The sequence below is a fragment of the Phaethon aethereus genome (assembly GCF_964289735.1).
Source record: "Phaethon aethereus genome assembly, chromosome: 1".
NCBI classification, from domain to species: domain Eukaryota; kingdom Metazoa; phylum Chordata; class Aves; order Phaethontiformes; family Phaethontidae; genus Phaethon; species Phaethon aethereus.
This window is the reverse complement of record NC_138575.1, coordinates 122,349,189-122,362,495: the sequence shown is the minus strand read 5'-3', so window position 1 is coordinate 122,362,495 and position 13,307 is coordinate 122,349,189. Positions and strand designations below refer to the sequence as shown.

General features: G+C 38.1%; 1 protein-coding gene across 1 annotated transcript in view; it reads right to left on the bottom strand.

Moving 5' to 3' along the window:
- Window positions 1-13,307, bottom strand: part of SLC37A1 (solute carrier family 37 member 1) — a gene marked incomplete at its 5' end in the record, with an annotated part of 34,190 nt that overhangs the window by 13,366 nt on the left and 7,517 nt on the right. Inside the window, 6 exons of the mRNA XM_082014508.1 lie at window positions 175-306; window positions 3,803-3,886; window positions 5,920-5,958; window positions 9,668-9,705; window positions 10,449-10,615; window positions 12,433-12,509. Coding sequence (XP_081870634.1) covers window positions 175-306; window positions 3,803-3,886; window positions 5,920-5,958; window positions 9,668-9,705; window positions 10,449-10,615; window positions 12,433-12,509 — 537 coding nt within the window. The remainder of the gene's footprint in view (window positions 1-174; window positions 307-3,802; window positions 3,887-5,919; window positions 5,959-9,667; window positions 9,706-10,448; window positions 10,616-12,432; window positions 12,510-13,307) is intronic.

The window sequence follows — 13,307 nt, the reverse complement described above, 5'->3', positions numbered from 1 at the left end:
TGTCTTGTGTACCAGTATCTGCTTTAGCCCATATACACCAGAGTTGTCAATCAAAGCTTGTGATGCAAAATTAATGTCGTCTACTACTCCACCTAGAACTTCACAGAAGTACGAATTCTGAGGCTGAAGAACTTAATTCTTAGAGGAACAGGCAAGAATAGCACATGTACTCACAGGTATTCGCAAGGCCCCAAGAAAGCTGATAGCTGATGTCCCATGTCTACCTTCCCCAGTGACCACAGTGCTGGAGTTCAGTGACACACTGCAATTTTCATTGTCAATAAGCAAGTGCTCCATCTCTGGATCCTGCAATTTTCCCCAGAAACACCATATGAAAAACAAAGGAACAGTGCATCAAAACACATACAGAGGAATCAAATAATTCAAAAATATTTTTTAAAAAAGCTTATCTACTTTATCACAGAAGGTTACAGCTTTTAAAAATCTCTTGATCTGGATATACAGAGTGTATATAGTTTCTGTTCTACTGTGGCACAGTTTCAAGTTGCAAAAACCACATATTAGAGTATGGTTTAATGGAACAAAACAATTTCCAGTCTTCCCTTACCCCTATCACTACGTAAATGCGGTCTAATTAAAACTGACAATCTACTGAGTACTACAACACATTTCTGTATAAAAGTATGTATTATCTTCCTTCTGTACAAATATTAAGCCCATTTTTCAGACTCTGTAACATCACCTTATTCACCAATTTAAATATAAGGCATCTTTCCAATTGAATTAAGGATAACGAGTGCTTTATGTTACACAGTCACTTATTTTTTCACATCTGTTTCATTTGAGCATTGCAATCCACAAATTATAAACGCCTGGAGTTTACCAATATTACTGAAGTTGTGAATTCTGAGTTCTTTTTTAGCACTAGAAAGGACTTTAATACTGGCTGCTAAGAATACTTGTGGAGCAAGTTATCACTCAACAAGAACAAGCCATCCCAGTCTAGCCATGAGGGTATCTTGTTATTTTTATCCATCCACCACACTGAAGTGAACTCTCAGAATAGAACTGGAGATGCACATCTTACAGCTGTACATAGAAAAAGACATTTCAGGTATAAATAGTCCTCAGTACTTCTTTTCCAACTCGGAGAAATGTCATGTAGGGATGTAGCTACCCTCACTTTCACCTGCTGACTGAGAAGCTTGCCAAGCTGTATACTTTTACTAGTTATGAATGTATTCTACATACTGTTGTCTTTCTCCTAATTCTTGTGCATTTGAATAAAGCCTTAGTGAAGAATTAAGCCTCAACTATATATTTGGCTATAGGTTAGTGAGGATAAAATGGCAGGCCATTCCATTTCCAGTAGTTGTGACAAAAGATGAAAGTTTTCTGATTAATATTTGGAGGAAGAAATTAAGAAAAATTAGTACTGGACAAATTAAATTCTGCTATTTTACAGTCAGTGATTCTAAATGAATTCTGTTTTTAAAGAACTTCATTTAGGAGAAGACACCATGGGACGATCTGGGCACCTGAGCCCAGACACTTGGCATAATTTTAGAAGCCACCATGAAGCATCCAACATGTTTGTACAGGATTGGTAGCTAGGATGCAGGATTTACAGGAGACCGTGCACCCTGATGAAACATTAGCTAGAAGACAGGAAAAACATCTAGGGACCTCTGACATGGCACTGTAAGCCTACGTTATGGCACATGAGTCACTCCATCACCATTGTAAGTATTTATCTTCTCAATTACTGGACCAAGTTCAAAACTTGAAGTACTTTAACAGTAACAATTCAAATCATCAGCTATTAGCACTCAAAAAAAAAAGAAAGAAGAGAGGAAAGAAAGAGAGGAAAGAAAGAAAAAAAAGGGCTTAAGCAATGAAGCTCCCCACTGGATTCAATGGCAGACACTTCTAGATAGTGTCTTATGTGAGTATCTCTTGCACAACTTGCACAGCAAACTTAACCAGGATTGCCTGAGGTAATGCTGCTCATTTCTCAGACAGCTCTAAGCCTGTTTAAGAAGAGTGGGTTAAATATTGAAGCGGAAGTGACCAAAGTCCAAATAACTTATTTAGGAACTCATGCTGGAAACTTTTATCGACAATACCAGATTTTTATGCTGCACGTAGTTAAATGATAAATAAAAACAGCAGTTTGTGCTTGACAGAGATAACATTGTTCAGACTTGCCAGCTTGTCACAGAGTGTGATTAGGCACGTGGCACTTGTGTGCACACTCCCCCACTCTTGATCTGTGGGGAAGGATTCATTATCCCTCAATTCTGTGTAATTTTTAAGAGGGCAACCTGACATAAGCAGTCATCAACACAGATGCATTCAGGTCACGCAGCCAAAACCACATTCTGCTTTCAATCACTGCATATCCTGAATATTTGCTTTCTTTTTACAGTAATTGAAGTGGTCAATGAAAAAAATCAGTAAAAAGCTGCCATTCCAGTATGCTTGGAGGAGACCAGCTCATAAATGCAAAACAGCTGTTGTTTGTACAGGCACAAAAGTCGACTGCGATTATCAGCTCAGCGTAACTGTAACACAGCCACTGTAAAAAGGAAAGACGTTCAACTCCACTTTGACAGGAAAAAGATTCTCTTCAGTCACTGGCAGAAAATCAGGTGGTCCCAAACAGTAATAAACAAGGATTTTTAATTTTTTTTTTTTTTTTTTTTTTTTTACAAAAACCTTTTTAGGACTCCATATTACAGACCTATAATCCAGCTGGCAGGGTGGAAGGGGGGGAGAATATTGACAAGGATTGCCAGCAAGTGCCCTCATGCTTTGTTGTCCGGGTTGTGTCTCTGTCCTGCTCACAAGGGAGCACCAGTCAGTGTGAGAGGGGGTACGTCTTCCCTGCCCACGTGCTGTGCAGGCTCTTTGCCCAGGCTGACAGTAGAGGTACAAGCAGAGTTAGAAGCGAAATCTTTGTCTACTAATTTGCTGACATCTTCTCCCCTTACTTTCCAGCTGGCTGTCAAATAATATTGACAAATGGTTTCTGGGTTGGAGACTGTTCTTGGGCAGCTCAAAACGAACACCAGTAACCTTGGTCCAGAGTGGGTTTAAGTTGGACTGATCAAATTATGAGTAAAGTGTTTCCTTAGCAAAAATTTCAAAACCTTTTCATCAACGCTGGTTATTATACCCTGTGAATGCTGATTATTATTCTGTGGGCAAAGGATGAAAAGAACAGGAAGTTTCTATTTTCCTGTAAAAGTCTGAAAGAAGTTAAAAAAAAAGTCATCCTCTCAGGATATGATGTGCCAAGTGTACTGAATACAAATACAAAATTTCAAATGGATATTTTCAGTTAATGTCCATTACAAGATAAAATGTCTTTTTGCCAACAAATGGAAAACCCCGAATTCAGTTTCCAGTGAGAATTACCAGCACTTACAGTTACAAGTTTTAAGCAGAATTTCTGTGAATAATTGCGCATATTTAGAGCGGCCTGTCTCCATGTATAAGCTTGTAAGTACATACATCTATTACATCAAAAAGGGAGAGAAATGAGACTGCAAGGAGGGGACAAAAAATTTAAAATGGGCTATCCTTAAAATATTTTGCAGTGCATTACTTTTGCAGGAATTGCATGAAGATCACAAGCTAAGACCTTATTCAGCTTGGTTTGCAGTATTTATGTTAGATAATGCTTAGTTCCCTCTTCTGAAGTTACATTTGTGTATGAAGATGGAAGTAGATTTCAGCATAATAAAAGGAAGAGCAATCTTGACCAATCGTAAGTCTACTTTAAATATTCCATGTGAGCTTTAGGAAGTCTTCTGTACAACAATACGTTATATTTTACCTGAGGTTTGGTGGTTTCCTTAGCATTTAAGGTTGGCATCTGCACTCTGAATCGAGATGCACCATTCAGGAAGGTTTTAGAACTCTGGAAAAAACCAAACAAACAAAGAAAAAAACCCCACCCCATATTTTTGTTGATTGTTTTTTAAAGGACTACATTAATGTTAATAATTTCACTGCAACAAAAGACTTTGTGCATTGTGACATAAACATAACCCCAAATAAAGCATCTTTAATGACTGTGTATTTTGTGTTTTTAAAGTTCTTATGCAGACCTATGGCAATGTACATAAAGTGCAATCACAAATTTATTTGAAGGTTAACTTCATACTGTTTTTATACACAAGCAGCATACTGAATTCAGAGCATTGTCATGCCATTCTTAACATCTTCGGATGCGTTTTCCTCTACTGAACTTTCATTGACATTGCAAACTTAGTTTTTTCTCATAAGCAGATGATCCTAGTAGCAACTACAGAAGTTGATTTGTTTCAGGAGAACTTTGATTCTTCATTTCCCTATCCTTTTAAGACAAAAAAGTTTATCCCTTTAGTGTATGATCACTATATTCCTCTAATCCAGAAACAGACTGTGCTTTTGTGGGCAGGAGGGTTAATGAAGGGTCTAAGCACCTCCAGCACGCTCAGTACAGAAATCAAGGCAACAAGCTATTTCAGGCCCCAGAGGGACCTGCTTTTTATGCTTATTTATTAACAAGTGCATTAGTGTATCAGTTCACACCAAAATTGCATTCATTGGAAAACATCATTCCATTCATTCATAGATCCTTGGTCTAAAAAGATTTGCCAGGGACATTAAGGTTTGTCCGCCAATTTAAATATACAGCTTCAAAGTAGGTTTGCAGGCAGGTAGGGACAACCTATTGCTATGACCACAAGAGGCACTGTGCATTCCTCAGGTGTGAGATGTTTATTCAAGTGTCTAATCATACTCTGGATGCCACATTAAAAAAACAAAATAGAACAAAAACCCCAAACCCTGTCCCAAATAAAACCCCCCAACCCACCACCACAAATAAAAAAAAGAATGCCCATCCTTACTGAACATTTTAATTCAAAATGAATCCCCAACAAAAATACAAGGATATGTACTGCATTATCCTTTAGACAAACTGCCATTCATCAATCAGATCCTTCTAAGAAGGCAAAAAACTTTTCAGGATAAAATAAAGTATTTCTGCTGCTCAATACAGAGCTAAGGCACAAGCAGTCTTGGGCATGCATTCCGCAAAATAAACAAACAACACTAAAACCCTCAGGGTCTGATAAAAAAGAATTTTAAATTTTATCTTACAGAAAATTAGGGTCTTGTCAAAAAAGTTATTTACAATAATCTGTGGGGAAGAAAATCCATTATCTAGAGAGACAAGTCATCTACATCTTTATTCAGCAGCTCAGCAGCAAAAAAATGAAAGACTTTTTCATTTGGCTGTCAAAAATAAGATTTACTGTGGTAAGGAGGATATGTCTGGGGAAAAGAACTAGACTGAGAGGCTGCACATTTAATACTTAGACTTCTTTCTCCTTTTCCAAAGATAAAAATTGCAGCCTGGTATCTTTTAAATGCACAAGCACTTTGCCACAGGAGTTCAAGAAAGCTAAAATTCCTGGAAATGCAAAGTTAGATTAAAGAAAGTTCCTAGAACATAAAGACAGGTCTGTATGAACATGTTGCAACTAACATGTTTACCAATGGGGCGGGGGGGGGGGGAGGGAAGGCAAAAAAAGGTACAGGGAGGAAAGATGAGAAGCAATAAAAACAGTACTAAATCATCACATTTCACAAATGACATTAAATCTATTCTTTAACTTCCATTATGAAAGTGCACCAATGTTTAAAAAAGCACACTGACTTCTCGCTTGCATTTGTCATAGGTATAGCCTTTTGGAAAGTCATAGCTTTTAACATGCTAGCATTTAACAGTACTTTATTGTATTCAAATATTTGTTTTGAAACGAATTTCAGATTCATAAATCAGAGCCAAGGTGAACACAAGCAAATAAAACACAGCCCAAGAAATCAATGAATAAAGAATAAGAACTGTGCCTGGCTCTCCATCTGTGGTTTCGGACAACTCAGTGAAATCAAACTATTCACCGCTACAAACTCTGTAGAAATACTGGGCTCACGATCATGCCACAAATAAACAGCAGACCAAATTCATCCAATATAGTGATATCACACAGAGATGAATCTGATTTATAAATCTTAACATAAATCTGCCCTAAGTCTTTCCCTGATGTTGAGCATTTATTTTAGTTGTGCTTAAATTTAACTGGCCTCATTCTTCCACAATGAGGTTCAGCTTTTGGCACCAGCTGGCAAAGCTGTCTGCGCCTAATCAAGACATCTGTCCAAAGTGACCCACTACAGCCTTATGAGCAAAGCAAGTATGTTTGTTTCTTTAATGTCTTAGAAAAAACATTTCTAACTATTTGCAAGAGCACACAGGTTATTCAGGTTGTCACTGAAATGACTGAGCAGAAAAGGACAGCTATCATTTATACCGCAAGCAAATTCTACCCATCATACAACACGGATGAATTTTTTTGTGCCCAGTAGTAACACAGTCTGTTTTACTACATGAACCTTCCTTCAGTTATCAATCAGTTTTCTTTAGAGTCAGGCATTGTCATTACCACATCTGCATTTGTAGGAAATCTTGTTGAACTTCTATTCTTTCCTTATTAACTTCCTTAACTTCTAAAAACATCCTCCCCACAGCAAACAGAAGCTGTGAGCCCTATTCACTAATTTAGATTTAGAATCCATTGTACTTTGCAGACCACACAGGTCTGAAGAGAGGTATTTGAGTAATTCAAATGGTATAGAGTTTCCCAAGACAATGGCGAATCTTAATCCAAGAAAGGTCCAAGGCAGGTGGGGAAGCACTTTTAAACCTCCTACAAGACTTGCAGATGTGAATATATGGAACAGGGAAGGAAGAAGTGATGCCTTTTCCTCTGGAGAGCAAGGTTTCTAAGGAAACAGAAGGTCAGATGCATCCCTAAACAATGAGACTGCACCTGGTGCAGTGATCTTGCTGGTGTCCTATAGGAGATTAGGTCAAATGATAGCCACTTTCTGGGACTGGGGGAAAGGGTGGTGAATGGAAGGGGAAAAAAGCTCCTAAAATACTAAATTTTTGTTAAAAATATCATGGCTAGTAGATATTGAATGTCAAATTTTTCCATACCAGCTCCTTGAGATGTACGAGCAACATACTGTGCAGAACTCTTTAATACACTTCTACTCTAAAGCATAACTAGAAGCAAGTAACAAACATTTACCTCCATAAAGGTGAACAGCAAATTCTGTAAACATTATGCTTTAGGTATTATAAACAGCAGCTGAAATGTTCATGGGAGGATTTCTGAACCACATAAAAGCTATGTAAAAAAAATGCCTCTATTAGGAGTCTCTAACAGTCAATTAAAATATTCCCATACTTGACATAAGTTATCTTTAAGAAATGAAAGAGAATTAAATGAAAAATACAGAGCGCATTGTGAGCACACCTTATCTCACAGTAACAAACTAAGAATAGGAGTTCCACAGACCATTAACTGTATTCAGAAGCTTCATCAGAAGTACTTCAAAAAGTAGGAGGAGGAGAAAAAAACCCAACATTAACCGGTAAGGAAGAGATAACACAGATTAGAAAAGTTGCCTTCAGTAACTATTCAAGAAGAGAACATTTAAAAAGCCATCTATCTTAAAGTATTGGGGGGTGGTAAAAAAACAGCAATCACCTCTGTACAATCTACCTGCAAGACCTGCAACTAAAACGTGTAGTTCACATAGACCTACATGTGCTGACAATCTCCACGTATAGTTCCCTAGCATTGGAAACTGTATGTGGGATTCCCTTGGGACCTTCCCTCCAACACTTTCCCCAACAACCCTGACTCGCCCTCAGGCATGGGAAGCCTTAAGACGTTCTTTGCCAATCTCCCCCTACTATTCTTCCAAAGAACTAGTCAAAAAAGTGGCAGTCCTGATTGCCCACAGGTCCCGAGGAGTCAAAGGAGAAAGAGCCTGGAGCAATATGCTGCTCTAGGTTTTTGTTACAGTAGAGACAGACACACACCAGAGTCTTATGGAACACAAAACAGAGATGAACCTGTGAACACACTCCTAAACAAAACTGGGCTACAAATAACATTCTGTTACAAGAAGTTATACACAGCTGGTCTTCCTAATGCTCTCTGTTTTCTTCCCTTTCCTTGCTTGTTATTGTTCTCCTGTTCTATTTGGATTGCCTCCCTCTTCTTGGGTCACAGCTACACGAGGCAAGAAAGGAATCATCTTCTCACATAGTAGCTAACACTTTCTAAGGCACATCCTTTCACCATTGACATGGCTTTCTACATTATTGAATTTTCAGTACAAAAAATGTCTTATGAAATTTTGTTTCAAAAGCATTGGGCAAACATCTTGGTACCAGAGTTTAACCACTTACAACCTACTTTTAAAAGAGTGTTTGAGAAATCTGATACTAATACTTAAAGCAAAACCTTTCCTTTTAGAAACAATTTAAAAAAGTTATGAGTTTTGCTGCCACAATAGCACAAGGAAGTATACACACAACGTTCAGCAACCCAAAGAAAGCTTAGACATTTGCGCACACACACTGCACACACACACTTCAATCCTGCTTCAACAATGCCTTAAGCGGTCAATCTCTGATGCTGGGTTTTCAAACTCTTGTGTCAAGAGAGTCACATTTTCCTTTGTGATGCGGGCAGCACGTGTTCCACAGTTTGTATGTGTGATAGGATATTTACAGCTTAATGACGTTCACTACCTTGCCAAAATTTAAGCCCTTGAAGCTTTCATGCAATAGCAAGATCCACTGCCTAGATGTGATCAATGCATTCCAAAAACTCACTGGATATTTGGAAAAAAAACCCCCATCTATATATAAACAGCATCTCTATCCTTGAGGATTTCAAATTTGACAGACAAGCCCTAAGTAATGTGATACTATGCCAAATTTAGACCAACTATGAGTAGAGGGAAGGACCCTACAACGTCCAGAGGTCCCATCCCTTCCAACCCAAATTATTCTGTGGTGCCACAAAAACTAAAGCATTGATTTGTCATGTGACCCATACCACTAAGCACAGACTATTTCTCTCTCCTTTGCACAGCTCTTCATCAATGTCAGTTTTGGTTAAATAAGGCCATATTACATCATGACTAAACTCATTGTCACAGACTGACTGTTTGCTCCAATCTCTTCACCTCCACTTCATATCCATCCCTTGCTTCCTCTTTTCCCTAGCCATGTGCTCTTACTGTCCTTCCGTCTATCCAAGGGAACATCCCGCCTTCCATCCCCAAGCCCACGGATGCATGGTTCATTGATGCTATGTCAGCAAAAGGGCTGTTTGCTCTTTCTGCAATGCCTAATATAGGGCTCTTAAACAGTGAGACCCTTCACAGGATATGGTTGGCAGCTATCTCATTATGTCACACCTGAGCAAGGCAGGCAACAAGAGATAGGTCAAAATGCTCTGAAGATGCCCAGGAAGACTGGAGGAAAGTGAGAAAACTCAAAAAAAAGATGAACAGTTTTTACTTGGTTTACTGTAGTAAGATCATCCATTCCAAAACTTTAGTTAAAAAAAACTCATTCACCTGTTGATTCACATTGCTTTGATAGAAAGTAAGCTACTGGTTTGCCAGTGAAGCACAGAAGACCCATCAGTCCCTCAAGTATAGGGTCAGTTAGAGCAGCCTGGCACAAAAGGGCCATGCAGATTATCTGATTTCCAGAACTATCATAATAAACAAGTGTTTGAGGAGGCAAAAATCGAAATAGAAAACAGCATTCACTTACATTGGATGGTGTGCAGGAGCAACTTATATCTTTAGGATCTGAAATACAATGCCACACATAGTTAATAGTGAAAAAAGCGTAACAGCTATCTCTTAAAACACTTGCCAGTAGTGTAATTTACCAACAATAAACCAACAGTACAGATAACACAGAAGTAGTTCTGGTAGAAATGTGCAATTGTAGCTTTAGAGAAAAAGAAAAGGGTGCTCCATGGTACCCTTCCCATCCTATGACCCCATTAAGTGCTATTCTGGCAGTCCAGCTCATTACAGCATTCTAGTTATAACTGCAGAACTTTTTACTTCCTGAGATAGGACAGTTACAGTAAAATAAGCATTCATACTAATATCTCCGAGTCCACGTAGGGACAAGATGCTGCATTCCTTTTTAATTCCTAATTTAAAAAGTGACAAAACTCACTCTATCAGCTGACTTCTGCATTTCATAGAACAGAGTATGGATAGCATGGGTTGAATGGTAGCACAGAATATACACTGCAGCCAGGTGGGACATTCTGCTAAGATACACTTGAACAATTTATAAAGACAGGGTACTAATGACAGGGCAGTGGACTGAATTCTGAAGTGTTGCTCTCTCAGGTATGCCAGAGTTTGAGCATATAAACTCTTTAGACATACACAGTTTCTACTCCATCTAGTATTCTAGGAAGATGTTGTTTAAGTATTGCTTGAGGAATACTTTGCACTGGGCCATTTAGCTTAAACAGCTGGTGTTCACTCATAATGAGCCCTCCATGGTTCTATACCATTAAAGCACTTACGTTCAATAAGAAACAGGAAACAAACAATCCCCATCGCCGCAATGATAACACCAGGCATCACAAAGGAGAGACCCCAGCATGTAGATACCCAGTACGCAGCAATTAAGGATCCCAAGATATTTCCCACTGAAGTGTGTGAATTCCAGATTCCCATGATCAAACCTCTCCTGCATTTAAAAAAAAGGCAAACACAAACAAGTTCTTCTTATTCCAACAATAAGCATTACTATATTGAGAAAAGTCTATCAAAAATGACGGTTCATCTGTGCTGTTAGCGAAATCGCATCTTATTGTTCTTTAACTGACTGCTGCTTTATGCTACAGTCTTTCATCTGGCAATTGCAAAACACCTAAACGTTAACAGAAGTGTTCTAAATACCTCTCTGTGCATGACAGAACTCATTCTGCATTTAGTGGCATTTGAAGGCACCACTAGGGCTTGCATATTTCTGGATAGAGTTTCTTTGATAAAGACAAGCATGCAGGTGTTGCATAGTGTGATGCTTCTGGGAATGAAAGTCCTCCTGCAAACACACCCGACTCATAATCTGATGCTTTCAGGATATGTTAGACATATCATGTAGAAGAACACGATCTGTACAGGACAGGTAGAGCAAATTCACTATTTTCTGATCACATTCTGGACTTGCTAGGCGCTAGTACAAGATAACACCTCCGCAAGCTTGGCTAACAGACGCATCAAACCGCTGTCTGCCCAGAAATCGCAAATTAGAGCTGCTGTAGAATAGCTCCATCTGAGCTAATATAAACCACAAAAATCCTGCTTAAGTTCTGACAGTTAGCAGGTTTTTTTCCCTTGTAAGTCATGGGAAAACTGCCTGGCCCACAGCAGGAGTCTACCTGGAGCAACCTAATTTGAACTAAACCAAATCTTTTCCTTTGGCTGAAGACAAGATCTAAGAGGTCTGCTCATCTTTCACAAAATTTGTAGCAAAATTGAAAACAAGAACCAGACCACTGATACTCAAAACAGAGCCCTATCCACCAGTCCACTATGTGGCCTCCTAAAAGTAACGGCTGTTGTTTTTGCACAAAGCAAAATCTGAATAAACATATGCGTTTTGCACTGACTCACCAATTTTGTTCAGTATTGTATGATGGTTATCATTCTCTGCATTTTCTAATATTCACCAAAAAGGCTGCAGGGACGATGGAAAACTAGTTTCAGCCTGTATCATCTTAACTATCCCATGATTTTATATAGAAAGCATATACTTAATTTTCATATGTCCTTCTCTTGAATCGATTCAAAATAATGTTCATTCAGTGGTATGTATCTACAATGGATGGCACTACAGTAGCATTACTGTATGCTATATGCATCAACCATCATCAGAGCCAATGGATTTAGCATGCAGTTCTTGCAAAATTTATGAAAAAATCCTGTGTGGTATGACAAAATAAACATTATGAGTGATCTCTATGCAGGATTAAGAGGAAAAAAAATTATGATTTAAAGTAAGTGACAAAAAGAAAGGTTAAATCAGTTACCATATGTATTTTCTTTTTTTAATTAAGTTTTCAAGTTTCTGTAAGCGTGTTAGAAAAAAAGACATTAGACAAAAAGATACTTACAGAGTTACACCCTGACAACTGCTTTGAAATACAAATGAAAACATGGGAAGTTCCACGTTAAGATGGCATAACAACAGCCTTTATTAAAAGTTATTTTAGACTGTTAATGTTTGCATGAATTATTATTAATTCAATCCTGATATCTTTCATCTGAAAAATTAAACCTCAGACTAAACAGAACACAGTTTTGACATGAGAGAGACTATTTCAAACCCATATGTAAACTAATCAGCGTAACAAAGGAAACTTCTTTCAAAGATCTACCTAAATGCTTGTTTCATCCCCCAAAAACACTGAAGCAGAAGATAGATATTTAAATTGACTATAATATTACAGCGCAGAATGTATCGATTTTTACTTCCAAAGCTTTGGATTACATATTATTTACCTTCCTTTTCCAAACCAGTTGCCAATACATGTAACGACACTCGGCCAGCCAGTAGTTTGCACCAACCCATTAGCTATCTGAAAGTATATAAAAATAATAATAAACAAACATAGTCTATTAAGTCAGGTTCCTACACAATTCTTGCCGAGTGCTGCATTGGGAAAAGGAAGCCTACACAAATGCTTTGAATTTAGAAATTTAGGGGGGCGGTTTTGAATGCATTCTTTTCCAAGAATAAACAAGTTACAATGTTTTGCAGAGATTCTTCTCTCTACCTACATCTCTCCAATTATTTTGTAATTTAGAACATGAAAGACTGTAATTCAATCACATGCTTACCAAAGATCACACTGCACTGAACTGAACAGAGAAACAAATTCCCCAGACTTAAACAGCAACAAAACACTTATCTCAGTTTGAACATATGGCAAAGGATGTTTGCAATCAAAGTGGAAAAAAAGATAATTTTGGGGGAGACTGGGTAACTGAACATTAACTTTAAAATGCTTAACAGACAGCAGTAAAACTGAGAGGAGAAACCTAGCTTACTATATTCAGGCTGAAGCAAGAACTATTTCAGCCTCCATGTTGCACAGATCATAACCCTAACTTATCTCAACTCCTAAAAAGCTCCCTATCTAGAATTACACATTAACACAAGGATCACAAGATGGTAATTCACATGTACAATGAGCATTTGAACATGCAACAAAACATCCTCACTCTACCCAACAAAACCCAGTGCAAGACCACCCTTGGTATTACAGGATTCACTGACCACATCACACAGTGCAGCATTGGTAGAGATAGTTTAACCCTAAAGGATATATGGAAACCACATAAGCAAAGAGTGCTGGGGCAGTGATACAGTTAAA